Raw genomic sequence first — 15,081 nt, 5'->3', positions numbered from 1 at the left:
CATTCTAGTGACTCGGGGGGCTTTTTTCATAGAGAACAAGGCAGTGTAGCTGCCTCAGGAAGATGTTTGTTACACATGCAGCTCTAGCTCCTGGGCCACCCCTCCCCCCCCCAAATATTCACCCCCCCATAAATGTCCCGCAGTGGCTAGATGAAGGTGAGGCAGAAGCCCGTGAAAGGTTGAAGTGTGGCAGGACATGAACACGGTTTTTCCATTTTTGCTGGGTGAAAAGTAAGTCTGAGGATCCCAGGTATCTTATAGAATCACAAAGTTGGGTTGAGAAAGGCACTGAGATGAGGGCGGCCGTCTACCCAGCATGCTCTGGGGCTGCTGGGAGAGGCATTGGGACTCGGACACCGGGACGACATTGGCTGACCCAGAGCGTTAGTACAGTATTAGGTATGCCTGACCAGAATAAATAGCTTTCATTTATTTAATTTCGCTAAAAAGGACCATCTGAACCCACTAAGGGAAACCTTGGATGGACCTCAAAATGAATCAGGGTATTTTATGTGTATCTGTGACATTCCTAGACTGGGTTGCTGTTAAAAGTGCAGTTATTAAAGAGCAGAGTGTACCCCCCCCCCCCATTACAGCAACCGTCCTTACAAAAAACTCCCCAATCCAGCCAACCTAAAGGAACGCTGGTTGAGCCAGGTACTGCCCGCAGGTACTGCCCGATCCGCATGCCCGCAGGTACTGCCCGAACCGCATGCCCGCAGGTACTGCCCGATCCGCATGCCCGCAGGGACTGCCCGATCCGCATGCCCGCTCACTTTCAGAGGCACGAGCACCGCTTGCTCCATAACACTTATTTCTTCCTGATTCACTCCCCCCACCCCTGGATACTGTCTGCTAGGTCACCAATGTGTTTTTACAGTCCAGAGAAAACAGCTCCCAGCCAATCCAGCCAGATGTACATCCCCCATACTGCTGTTTATAACATACGGCTGTCTGGTTCTCATAATTATTATTGAGTTATCTGTGGTGCGTGATTTATTTTGCATGGGAAGGAGAAAGGACTCATCTCTGAGTAAGGCCAGGTCCCAGGAAGTGATATCGTTACCCCCCTCTCCCCCTCACCTAAAATAATCTTTTGCTATGTGTTAGGTATAAGTATTTTCTTTGAAAGATAACTGGAAACAATGACAGCTTTCTCAGGCAGCTACGTGGTATTATGGTGAATAGTTATCAGTTTACAAAGTTTATAAAGATTCTTACTTGCCTTATTTGCTCATTTTAAGGAAAGACAGTCCATTCAGACCTGTGAGTAAGATTCTACAGACTAAAGGAAGATGGTGCCCTCTTGGCGTGACCTGACAGTAATCATTTATGACGGTATTTAAGAATGATGTTGTTGTCCAATACACTTACATTACATCAACAAAGGCATGAGTGTTTTATGTTCCCTGGGAAAAAATAAGAATCTGACTGACCTTTCTCTTTCATGGGTTGATAGCCAGCCTGCCTGTTTTTATGTTAAGATTGTCCTGCAAGCCGCACTAGCAGACACTAAGCACATTCTGCAGGGAAAAGAACCCGGCTGGACTCCCCTAACCCCAATGGAACACTTCCACGGTGGCCCAAAGGACAGTAGGTTTTGGGGTCGCCAACCCCAAAGCCCTCTGGGTAAAGGCCTGATTCTTTTGTGGTCTGTTCTGTTTTTTTTTTCTTTGAAGGGGGTGGAATAATGGAGAATGGTTAGCAGATGCGATTCTTTATCTTTATTCTTTAAGATTCAGGATGGGCGCATCTTCCTCCCCACACACCCCTCAGAGTCGCCCACCTTTTCTGCACCATGGTAATTTTACCTCACTCTTCAGTCGTACCTTGCGAGGATCGGTGCAAGAATCGCTGGAATTGCAGCTATGTTATAGATGGTGTTTTCCTTTTTAGGGCCACGGGGGCTGCTCAACCCAAAGGGCACGTGCAAAAATAGAAAAAGGCCGTTTCAGAATAAAAAGGATCGCAAATGAAATGTGGTCATATGCAAGGAGAATGATACTACAGGACTTAGGGCCAACATCTGGGGCTGTTCCGGGTTTATTGGGGCAGAGAGAAAACTGAGCACATCAATTTTTACTGTCAGACATTAACGGGGTCAGGTGGAGGGAATCAGCATGAGCAGCCTCATCTATCTGACTCTCCCACCCCAAACGCCACACCCACCCACACACACACCTCTCCTCTGTGGTTTTTAGACTTGCAGATGGTATCATTATGTTGACATGCTGATATATAGTGCACCCTCTTAAGTAAAACACTTAGATTTAATGCAACTTTTCAATGCAGTGGGAACTTGGGTTTGCGTTGTCAGTGTCTCCGCCTTCGCATTTTCGCACTAGACTTCGATCTCACTCGGGGTTTTCAGAGTCACATGACACCGTTTTAGCCAGGCACTCATTGGCCATTGTTGCTCAATGTATTTGTCTGGTTTTACAGCATTTCACCACACGGCAAAATCTGTTCCCGATGTACAAAGTCAGTCATATGAATCACATCTTTAATCCGATAATATCAGGGTTTCATTTTGCATGTTATTTCAGAAGTATTTTTTTCAGGAGTGTCCTACACAAAAGAAAGAAAAGAAAAAAAAAATCTCTATCAGAGGAACCCAAATCTGTCTGTGAGATGATATGTGAAGAACGGATTTATCTGGATGTTCCTTGCGATTCACAGTATTGTCTTATAATCAAAGAATCACTAAAAGCAACCAGACAGGCGGCAGAAGTACAGCGTCTCTAAATCACGCCGTTTGACAGAAAAGGCCAGGATTTCATTATGTTGCACAACACAGGCAGATGCAATGCAAGGATGCTTTATTTCAAGGCGGCGGGGGAGGGGCGTGGAACTCCTTGGGGGCATGAGAGATCCTATGCCTGATGAGGCGATCACCCCCCTCCTAAACCCGCCTTTCAATCACTGCCTTCCTGGGCGGTTACCCCCCCCCCCCCATTATTACCACACTTCATTAGCATACTGATTGTATTTCTTTCCTAATTAGCATTGGCAAGCTATTGTTTACCGATATCAATCACGGCGGCGGCGTAAATTGGTATCATGTGTATTAATTCTTAATTATCGGTGGAGGAAGTTGCCGGAGCGGGGCGTGCCGTCGGTTTGAGCCGGTCTCGCCGCCATAGCACGCCGGCATCAATCTCGGAAGTGTCAGGCAGGAGGGTAATTCTGTGGCGGCGTCTCTAATGGGCATCTCATCCGAGTGCTTGTCGGCTGGCTGTGGGCTCGGGGCTCGAGAGGGAACAAAGACCGGAAAATCTTACCGTGCAGGCGTTCGTGACCCAGTTTCTTATTTTACAACGAGACGTCACCACGTCCTTGACGTGCAGGGCTCCGTCTCAGCGAAGATGGCTACGCTGTCCCCAGGACGAGAGAGGCATCCTCGGGCTCATTTCAGTCCCCCAACCCTGCCTCTATAAATGAAAATGTGGTTGTGGCTTTGGAAAATTCAAAGAGGGGGCCACTCTAGGCTGTAGTAGCCCAAGAATGGTTTCCGCGGCGATAGAGGGCTACGGGGAGGACTTTCTGGGGATGACATAATCACTATCGCTGAAAAAGTCCCTGGCCTTGTTAGTGTTAGTCTCTTCTTAACTTTACCAAAAACACAACAATGCCAGGAAAGACTGCAAAAGTCATTCGACGTTTGACAAACAGCGGCGAGTTACGGAATCCGGGCCCCCGACTTCCCGCGTGTGCATCCCTCCAAAGAATACACAGACCAGCTGCCTTATTTCGGTACTCAAGCCATTATTGAAAGGTTTTTCGATATAATGGGAAGAAACTAAGAATAGCTATTTGCACGTTGCTGCCCAAACAAAGACGGCTTCCATCAAGGCTCATCGCGAAGTTGGGAGGGCGTCACAGAGTATTGCTGGCATCACTGTGGAAACCATCGCTGCAGACATCCTCATAATATCCACCTGACCTACATCCCTGCTTAAAAAGACGAAAATGCAAAGCAGGTGTGCGCCTCTGCTCTCCCTGCCTGGGATGGCGGTCGCGACCTATTTCGCTTACCGTCGCTCATTCCCCGCCACCCCGGGTCCCGTTGGGTCCAGTTAATCCCGAGCCCCGTGCTTTTAGGCTTTTAGTCGTGATGGTCTTGGTCTGAGTTGGAAGGAAACGAACAGACGCCACGGGAGAGGGGGGCGGCGAGCGCGGTTGAAGCGAGCCGTCATGAGAAACCCTGACCGGCCATATGATGGGCTACGGATGGAAGCCGCGCTCTGCCAGCCGACAGCCATTAGCATCACCTATTATTTATTTCTCCGGCAGACACTGCTAGGTAGGCGCTTGTAGCCTGAGCGCGATGCGGCGGGGATGAAATCTCGGTGGAAAAGATAGCGATCGATATATTTCTGCACATATTCATTGGCTATGTCTTGTTTTGCGTTTTTGTTTGTACTGCTCAGGGAGCCGCTAACTCAATCTCGTCGCGCTGACGTGTGCTATAACAATAAAGAAAGGAAGTTAATCTGGTACAGGGAAATGCCAACTCGTTCGAGGCACGAATGCCCAGATGCTATGAGGCCCACTGGCTGAAGGCCTCTATGCCTCTTATTCAAGCTGCAATTTTTTTAATGTATTACAGTGGACTGGACACAATAGGGCATGTATCATGTTTTATTAGATAATTTTATTCTTATATTTTCAGTCCTTGGGTAGTTTTTCTGTTCTTATCATCAAAAGAAGAGAGATTTTTTTTTGTGCGCACAATACTTTGGTATTAAGGGAAATTTATTTGCAGGAATTCTAAAGAAGTATAGCTATTTATTGGGGAAGAGGAACAAAATCAGTAAATTTCCATTTTTCTTACATGCTACAAACAAACAATTATCAAGTTGTATTCTCTTCAAATTACAGTGTCTGTTTAAATAAAGGAGGGTTTGATTCACTCTCTGACCTCAGTTTTATTACATGCAATTAATAAGGTTCAGGAATGCAAGGGTGTCAAGAGTCTAAATTCTGCTTCGTGGCTGCACAACGATATCTGTGCAACAATAGGAATAATTGTGGTAACTAATTATACGAGGGAATGGAGCTTAAGCAGTGTAAGCAAAATTTTGATTTCCAGAAAAATCTAGGTAGTACCAGAGTACCATTGTACTTCTATACTCAAGACAGTTTAATGGATTGTGAAATGGTATTCACAAGGCTGGAGAGGAGTAGCTCAGAATTTAATGAGAGGGCTTACAGGACACATTGATATTAATGATGAATCCTGGCTTGTTAGTTCCGGAACGTTGTTTGGGAATGTGATATATTGTGTCAAATGACTAGACCTTGTCTACTGTCACTTTTAAATCTCTTGTTGTTTGATCGTCTTCTGCTATATAATCAGGAATAATATAAGAATTACAGGAGTAATTTCTGCAGGAATGGGTCTTGCTCAGAGAGGACTTCGGCCGTGAAAACACTGTTGGGCTCAACTGGAGCGGGCCGGATCGATCCAGTCACTTCTCTGATTTCCCTTTAGCTATTAACAGCCAGTAGGAGGGAGGCACAAATGCGAGCTGCTTTCAGTTAACGCATTGCAGCGTGTAAAATGCTGTGTCGATGAATCGCACGCTGGACAGAAGTGTGTCGCGCAGCAAAAGAGGTGGACCTCACTGCAGGTTGAAATGGCTTTCGTATCGCGCTAACGAGTGTTTCTGTTCGCTTGCGGCTTTAGCTAGCTGTGTCGCTTTGTGTTTGTGCGTATTTACCCAACAGGTTGCCTTTAAAGTCTGGAACTCCCCAAGCTGACGGTCAAAGGCTAGCACTGACCAGGACGAACGGACAGCCGGCTGACATCGGACTCCTGTCGATTGTGTAAACGCGCGCTGGAACACGTCAGCACAGCTAGAGGAGACAGATGACATACAGGCCAATCAGGCAGCTCAGATTGGCTGGCTTAGCTCCAGCACTGATTCAACATGCTAAATGAGTTAAAACAGCACCGATGGGGATCAAACGTATTCGACTGCGTCGGTGCTGGCAGTCACTGACTCTCATAAACTCTCAGCAACACCCCGACAGCTTCCGACTTCCGAAACTTGGCTTGGTGTGTTCAGGCTTAAAGGCCTCATCTGTTTGCGAAGCAAGACATCACACCTTCACCACCAAATATGTCCCCCATATCATCCATAATCACTCATCCAGTAGAGGGTCATGTTGAGCCAGGATCCTATTACAGGAAGGCGGGACTCCCTGGATGGGATACCAGTCCATTCAAGACACACACTTTGCAATTTCGAGATGCCTAAGTGCATGATTTTTGCCTGCAGGATAAAGCTGCAATACCACGTGAATATGCAAAGTCTAGTTACACAAAGCCCAAGGTGAGAATCAAACCTGCTTGATCACTGACTGGATCAACTCCTCGATCACTATATAAACATTTTGTAGAAAAAAACTACTGTATTAAAAGTGTCATTTGACCTAAAAAACAAAAAAGTGATGTGGTTAGTTTATAGGGCTATCGCGCTGCCTGGATTTCGGGCGGGAGAGACGTAAAGAAAAATCTTGTCAAGTCGTATTAAAAATTCGGTTACTTTCTCGTGGATTGGACGCTAAGCAAAACGTTCTGAGCTCAAATGTGAAAGCACTTTGAAGAAAACGAAATCTTTGTAGCAGATGGAGCGATACAGCGGGGATGGAAAGACAAAGGTCCGTAGACGTGACTGACTCATACTTTTCTGCGACCGGCTGAGGCTTTGTGATGCCTTTCCAATTACACGGACGGCGGTAATTCATAGCAGCTTGTTTTTTTGCGAATAGGCTATTGTCACCCGTCCGTAATGCACCGTCTCAGCCAGAGGGGCTCCGCTCACCGCCGTTGTTCCGTTTGTTCTGCTCTTTGTCTTACACAGCTTGCCATGTTCTCTGCAGCTGTACTGAAAATAACGTTAAGTGGATCCGCAGGCCTTGTGGCAACGCCGCGGGACACTCCCGGCAACGGCGCCAAATATGTGACATAAGTTCCCACTGACAAGAACCGTATATGTGAATCTCATTGAGAAGGAAGAACATTTTTCGAAGGGAGAAGTTAACGTCCGAGCTCAGCCTATTAAGTAGGACGTCAAGTCCTAAACGACTGATCCCCAGCAAACTGTTAACTGGCTATGCTATTTCTGTGACATCTCTTTTGGCTAATTAAAGGCCAGGGAAAACTAGTGAGGATCGCATTCCTCGTCCTCGTTCGCTCACCGGGGCAGAGTGTACCCCAATTTCCCATCCCTGTCCCTCCATTGTGGATTGGCTGGTCCCCTTTAACTCCACCAGTCTGCTCACTGGATGGTCCAGTGCCTACATTGAGCTGCGAAGCCTGGAATTCAGGACAGGAAGTCAAGAGCAGCTCAGGTGACTTTCGCAGTTACCGTCTGTTGGCTGCCAGTTATATGAGGCCACTTAGGCTCAGCTGACACGTCTTACAGCTGGAATAACACAGAGGAATATTCATCCAAATTCTGTTAGCTTTTACACTGTCTGTATACCTGTAGCTTTCAGAATTATTTCATGTGATCTTTTTCTTAGTTTATCCGATTGGCCAGGTGAAACTTCACTAGTCCTTCATAAGCTGGGTTTTTTTTTTTTGTTTTCTGTTCCGTGTCTGTTATCCTTAGGGTAAACCCCCCCATCATGCATACCCTTTTCTCCTCCGATATTCCATCTTCCCATCAGGAGGGTAAAGGGTCTGACAGAATTGCATTAGCATTAGCTGACATCATTCGCTAAATGACATTTTCGAGGGGTGTACGCCTGTCCCCACCAGGAGTGGGCAAGTCGCCTTGGGCTAAGTGTCATTCACCAGAACCTGTGTCAAGGGACGAGGACCAGAGAGCAGGTGCTGGAGGAGAACAAAGCAGAAAAGCTGTAGTTTACCGGTGCCAGAAAGTGAGGGCTTCTTTTGTTCAGGTCTTTTCTGTGTTTCCCTTCTGGATTTCGTTTGTTTCGTTTGGTGGCTGTGAGATGTTCGAGGATGGAGTCTGCGAATATTATTTCATTTAGCCCCACGCTCACTGCGTTCTTTCTCTTCTCTGCGCAAAGAATGAACTCAACTGTTTCCTGTTATCTTCAAACATCTCCTTCCAAACCCCACACGCAGTAGTGTCACACGTCGATATTAGCTGAAAGCCTTTTGAAGCTGCGTGGTTCTTGCTGTGTTTTCACATCTCAGTCGAGAAAATCTCTCAAAGGGTCCCATGTGTGTGTTAAACCAGCTGCTCTGGGTTTGTACAGTAAGTACACTACCTATGTCCTTGGTTAGTGCAACATTTAAAAACAGTTAACATTGTCTGAAATCTTTCAATATTTTGTGTCGTCAAAGTTCTATATATTGAGTGCCTGTGGAGTGTTGGGTTTTTATTTTTCGATAGACTTTATCGTCAAAAAGTTTTACTTTGAAACTCCCAAATATGTAAGGTCTAAGGCAGGGCAAAGCACACTCGAACAGTGGGCAGATGTTCATGACTTAGCCCGTCCAAACACCAACATCAGTCCAAATTAAGACATTGGCTCGTAAAAGCCGCCTTGATAGGCTGATCTGCTCTCCATCGTGAAACTTTGATCCATGATCGTTTCCAGCTCCCTCTTTTAATTAGCGTGGTGCGAGTCATGACACCCGGTGCAGATGAGGTGCAGAGCGAACCAAAGTAACTGGCACGTGCCAAACCCTCGTTCTCCATCTTTTAGAAGTGATGTCACCAAGACAATCTGGCCCCTCTGATCGGTGTTGCTGTTCTACAGGCCGGCTGTCGCTGTACTGGTCCCAGCACACACTGTGAACAGTGAACTCATTAGCATTCCTATTTTTAATGATGTCATCGTCATTACCATCGCCAGCGCTGCTGCTCTGAATGCCCGCCCCCTCCTCCCCCCTCGCTACTCAGATATACTCAAGCAATATGCCTGTCTGAGCGGTCACCCAGGTCAGCTAATACACTCACGAATTAGCTGCATGAATCATGTAGCTAATTCACAAGCCTGATAATCTATAGCAGTCTATGAAATGAAATTTTCTGTAAGGCATTGACTTAGGGTTGGTGCCCCGATGTTAGTGGCCACAGATGTTCTCGTCTAGCCCAGCATCCCGGCCCGTTACGTAAGCAGCACTCCGCATCGTGGGCCTACTTACCAGCCTGCCTTTTCTGCCCTAAACCAGTGGCTGTGACAGTATTTCACCTGGGCTGAGTTATGGAAAGGGGGCAGGCGGGGGCCGGGAGGGTGTTGTGACAGCCTTGCGCAAGTGACCCCCTGCGGACTTCCTGTTCCAACATCCAAGACGGGGAGTTCTCAACCATTTGGAGGCCACGCACCCCCATATGAAAAGAGAGCAGAGCTAGAGACCTCCTAGAAGAAATGCGTGGTCACATGAGTAACAAGATATACGGTCGCAGAGGGCGGGGGGATTCCCCTTGAATAATTTGGGCCCCTAACCGTCCTCTTAAGCCCCCTTTTGTACTTTCTGCCTTGGATGAATCAGCTGATGATGCAGTTTTTTTTGTTTTTACAAAATGCACCAAATGTGTGGAGATCCACATCTGCTGCTCTGTGGAGCCCAGACTGAAAACCACAGTTCTAAAGCATCCTAACTCGCACACACAACACGCGTCGTTTGTGAAGCTGATTGTCAAAGAGAATTACTTTTAGGCAGATATAACTTCAGATCACTTTAGTTTTACCCAGATTTTTGGAAATTCTGATCCCCCTCTGCCTACCCAGTCTTAGAATTTAAATCTATGTATAGACATTTTGCCATGTCTTTGAAAATTTGAATGACTCCTGGGATAAGAAAAAGCAAGTTTTTAGCTTATTAGATTGGCTTCTTAATGTGATATGTAGCCCCTAGATGTGAATGTTTTAGTTTAAGAAGCCAATCACTATCATCTGGATCAAATATTCTTGGCTAACTGTAGAAAAAAAACTGATAAATCTTTGAACAAGGTCATCACATTTAGCTTTTTTTTTAAAATAAAATATGCAATCATTTAGAAACGTTGGCTTCTAAGTAACTTTGGGTTTAATCACTTCTTTTTTTGATTTACATCTCTTGCAGGGGACTCTTTGCAAACCATTACACAGAAACGCACTATCTGTACAATGGAAGCTCTGTCACTACCGCTCTGAACGTTACGGTAAGTCGGTGTTCCAGATGAATTCACAGTTCGACTGGAACGCAGCTGTATACATCAGATTTGGGGGAAAATGAGTCAATAAGTGGGCTGTTTGGACTTTTCAGGGTTCCAAGACGCAATGTAGCAAACAATGCTAGAAGACAGGCCAGATCAGATTCATAGTTTGCAAATATTTTTCTATTGTTATTGATTTCCTCAGCATTCACAAAACAAAAGCTACCATGTAATCTAAGCAAATGTTTGTGGATCACATTAGCGTTAGCAATCGCTAGCAGTAGGGGTGTAGTCTGTTGTGGCTTTCGCATGCCCTGTTGGAAAAATAAAAATGTTTCCCTGTCATGGTCTTGGGGGACATCTGGAGGCTAAAATATCTTTTAAAATAAATAGAGAAGGAAAAGCTTTCTCCCTTTGTGGGGAGACAATGCATGTACAATTTCAGAGCCATTAAAACACACAAAGAGATCGATGCTTCATATCCAGACAGAAGAGTGGAACAGAAATTGTGCTTCTGGAAACAATGGACAATGATTTCTCCCTCCTGTCCGACATACAGAATGTCACTGACTCACCGTATGCAAAGGCGGTGTGCTGATTTAGGTGTGTGATGCACTAAGGCGGGTCGCTCGGCGGTGCTGGGCTTTAGCGGTAATGCACTGTGATTTATAGCCACCCTTAACACTCGCGTCGGACCAAGCAAACACACTCAGCCCCAAGAAAGGTAGAGCAACTCCAGCTCCTGGTGAGAGTACCATGCTTAGTCAACCTAGTCCTCATTAAGGGAGGTATAACATGCTTTATTTATGGTGTCCCGGCAAGGACAAAAAACTTCAAATATTAACCAGAGTGGAGGGTTTCCGACAGCCGCAGCGAATTGCAAGAGTAGATATATCATCTCGTGCACTTACAGTCCTTCCTTTCACTTAACATGCTTTATGACCTTTCGTGTCCTAACTTTTGGCACGAAACGTTTTATGTTAAACACAAGCCCCCTGTGAGAGGCGTCCGACAAACTGCCTGATTCTCCTCTGAGAACTCTGACGGCATAAATCCTCCCACGCGTGGTAAAGAGTTTAACCACGACACCACAAAGTTTGTAACGCTACTCGGTGTCAGTTTCGATTGCCATCCGCTGCTGCCGAGGCTCTGCTTCATTCCTTCTTAACAGATGCATCTAAACATAAAAACTTTTCCGTTTATACTGGTCTTTAAAAGGCAACGGGGCAATCCTGAAAAAGTGTTATGATATGCTGGCCCGTATCCGTCACTCGCTGGAAAAATCTCTGTTGAGAAATTTGGTCCCTTACCGTCTCAAAAAGCAGCACAGTATGTGTCCGTGTAAATCTTTCTTGTCGCGTTTAATGGGATTTTATCCGTTTGTGTTTCTCATGAGCTCACGCCAAAGCTTCAGCAACTGATATTCCAGCTCAGAAATATGTCTGGTCACCACATGTCCGAGATCTTTCCAGGACATTTGCTCCAGGGGTTTTTTGGCACATTTAATTTTACTGACTTACAAGTTAGTGAAACCAAGACCTTTGTCTAGTACGAGTATCGTTGTTTCGAGAGGGTAGCTAGTGAGTCATTGTCGAGATGTTGCAGAAAGACAGAAATGGCAGTGACACTATTGGCCAGGGCTCCCAGCTTACTGTGGAGAAATGGCCCTTGATGCAGATGGATGGACAACGCGGGCTCCAGAAGTAGCAGAGTATGCAGTAAAGTGTTGTGCTAACAATGCAAAAGGTCGTTATTGGGTTCAAATCTCAGAGAGGACACATAAATGAAGCTCACAGGAGTTTTACTTACACAAAATTGTTGTGAGGACAGAATGAAGAATGATTGGTTCAGAGAGATAACAGTCAGATTGTAGAGGAAGTCCAAGGAACTAGAGGAGGCAGGACCAACCAATCAGATGTCTTGGTTCTGCCTCCTCAACTTGCTGGGACCCACCTTCCCTACAATCTGATTGGTTATCCCTCTGAACCAATCATTCTTCATTCTCAGCAAGTTGAAGAGGCAGGACCAAGACATCTGATTGGTTGGTCCGGCCTCCTCTAGATACTTGGACCCACCTCCTCTACACTCTGATTGGTTCAGAGAGATAACCAATCATTTTTCATTCTGCCCTCAGAACATTTTTGTTTAATCCTCCCATGAGCAAATTGGAATGCTTCACTCTACTGTAAGTCACTTTAGGTAAAAGTGGGAGTTAAATGTAAGCTTCTGAGATCTGAAATCTAATTTTTAAAAGTCATTATAGGTCTTTTATACACAGCTGTACAGATACATTAAATTTATGTGGTTTGTCTTTTTTTCAGGTGAATTGCTACTATCATGGCAAGGTTCATGGGCACTCTCATTCTGATGTCAGCCTCAGTACCTGTGCTGGTCTCAGGTCAGTTTGGGGAAAGCCTCCGAGAGACAGAAGACACCTGACGTAGTGCCTGACATTTCGAGAGCTGTTTTATGCTACACCAAAGTGGTCTTAACACATTTACTGCTTAAATAATCCACAGAAGAGGTCAGATTTCACTTCTCTGCTTTTATTTCGAAGCCTGTACAAGTTCCTCACCTGCTTTTCACATGAACATTAACCTCTACTAACGATCCTTTTGAAACTGCAGTTTAGCCAAGTTGACATCCCAAGATGCAGCAGCCAGAGCTGTATTTAGATGATGCGACGAGAAACACTTAATTTATTATATGGGCTGTAACCTCATAATAAATGTAATGATGAGGAACAGCTGGTTGAGTCAAGCCAGTAATAATTTCCCAGAAAATATGGCTGGACATCGTGAGGAATTTCATTGCAATTCAGCCAATAAATGCATTTGCCCTCCAAGAAGTGATTCTGGTCATCATCAGGCTTTCCTTGGATGCTGGCAGTTTTCTTAGCTTTCTGTAACCTTATTTTAAAACTCCTGGACAGATAGATGTACATATCTATTTAAACAAGAGCTGCAAAGCTTAGCTTGACCGCCAAAGCAAATTGCTTCAAGTTTTGGTTGGCCACAATTGGACCTTTGGGGTTTTACTGAAAGTTTATGAGGTTTTAAGTATTTTCACTGAGACCTGGGCCAGTCAATCTCATGAATATCCTGGATTATGCCCTCGCTTTAGTGCTTTCGCTAATGCAAGCTTTGTCCGTGAGAGAAGTTTCCTAGAAGCACAGGACACTGACAAAGCATCTCGAACATGCATCTCAAAGTAATTTATGAGGAGGTGACAAGAAGAAGAGTCACATACTACAGTGTGAGGTTTTTGTACAGCGAATGCACCTTATGTAGCACATGATATGTATCTATATTGGTTATGGTTTTGATACCTACCTTGAAACTCTAAAACGATTTGGCCTAATTATTATTCATGAGTAAAACAGAAGATGGTACTAATCGTTTTTACAGGACATATTTGTTTTGGAATTTAAATTTAACCCTACTTTTTCTCCTGTGAAAGCAATTTTGGTCACACAGGTGAATTATTGTTGCTTTGTTGAGGTTGAAGATTGATGCATTAGCTACTGTCGAGCATCCCATTCGGTCAAGTTTGACTGTAAGCATCCACATCGATCCTCTGTCTTCCCAGGGGCTTCATTGCTCTTGAAGATAAGACCTTCATCCTGGAGCCGGCATTCGGGCCTCGCAACGCAACTCACCGGATTTACCGAGCGGAAAACCTGAGCTTGGCCTCCGGCGACTGCGGCCACGGACTCAACATTTCGCACGTCGCCCTGGACTCGACGGGCGGCCTCTTCCAAGCATTCAGCACCAGGGTAGGTAACTATATCAAATACTGCTGGAGTCGACCAAAGCAAACTAGTCTAAACGCTTACAAAATGTCCAAGTGGCACCAAGCCTGTTGCAGAAGATATAAATGATCCCACGGTCAGGAAAGTAATATTTTCATTTAAAATAACTTTACAGCCAAATCTCCACACTTTGAGCATCTGCAAAGCTCTTCAGTAATCTGGTATAATACTACATAAACACTTATAAGCGACATTAATATTGTAAACTCCTGCTCTTGTGAATGAAGATCATCTCAGTGGTGTCTGATCATTTAGCTCTGTGTATTCCTTTCCAGTACATGAGTAAAACAAACAGAATTGATGATAAAAAAAAAACAATTAGGAGTTTGATTTCCCAACATATCATACTGTATTTCAAAAGGTGTATAAAATCTGAAGAATAATGATGAGAGATTTTACAGTTACATTTTGAACATAGCTGTAGTAGAAGGGTTTGGATGATTAATTTTATAAGAGCCTCATTTGAGACCTACACTTTATCGTCGTTGGGAAAGGATTTTTTTTTTAGTTTCCCATACAGAAATAAGGGAAATTTCAGGGTCAGCTTGGAAAGAAAACACGTGAAAAAAAATTAATGAGCAAAGAAGAAAATGTTCGAAGTCACAGTGAGGATCCAAGATTCAGACACCAGGGCTGCTCAAGGCTTGTTTCATCCTCTGGAATCTTTCTCTGTTCGTTGCGCTTAGAAACTCTGATGAATTATAAAGAGGAAGAGGCCTCACAGAGCAAACGTGCCCGATTTTGTAAAGAATTCTTGGTCTAAGTGGGATGAAAAGTCATTACAGTGCCATCAGTGTGAGAGAACCAGCCGGCTTATTCACCTAGACCTTACGGACACGCCGGCGATCTCGTTCATCAAGGCTTTTGTACCTTATTGCACCTGGATCTCCGGCTCTTGGGGGGCATTTTCTTAACATGAAATGATGGCTGCCTCACTTCCTATATCACATGGTGAGGCTCATAAGCGCGTTTTTTTGCGAGCGGCATGTAAAATTGAGCATTGTTAAAGAGGCTCGTGATTATTCACACCCACCCCCCCCACCCCCCCCGCGCTAATGTATCCCGACAAGAGCGCGACGCCATCAGCACATTCGCGCGGCGGTAATGGCTGTGATTTATGACGCTCTTCACAATGTGCTGTAC

General features: G+C 45.1%; 1 protein-coding gene across 1 annotated transcript in view; it reads left to right on the top strand.

Annotated features, from left to right (window-relative positions):
• Positions 1-15,081, top strand: part of LOC111853717 (disintegrin and metalloproteinase domain-containing protein 12-like) — a 68,337-nt gene that overhangs the window by 25,857 nt on the left and 27,399 nt on the right. Inside the window, exons 4-6 of the mRNA XM_072703697.1 lie at positions 10,055-10,133; positions 12,449-12,525; positions 13,716-13,902. Coding sequence (XP_072559798.1) covers positions 10,055-10,133; positions 12,449-12,525; positions 13,716-13,902 — 343 coding nt within the window. The remainder of the gene's footprint in view (positions 1-10,054; positions 10,134-12,448; positions 12,526-13,715; positions 13,903-15,081) is intronic.

The sequence above is a fragment of the Paramormyrops kingsleyae genome, chromosome 20 (genome assembly GCF_048594095.1).
Source record: "Paramormyrops kingsleyae isolate MSU_618 chromosome 20, PKINGS_0.4, whole genome shotgun sequence".
Lineage (NCBI taxonomy): Eukaryota > Metazoa > Chordata > Actinopteri > Osteoglossiformes > Mormyridae > Paramormyrops > Paramormyrops kingsleyae.
This window is presented reverse-complemented; position numbering and strand designations above follow the sequence as displayed.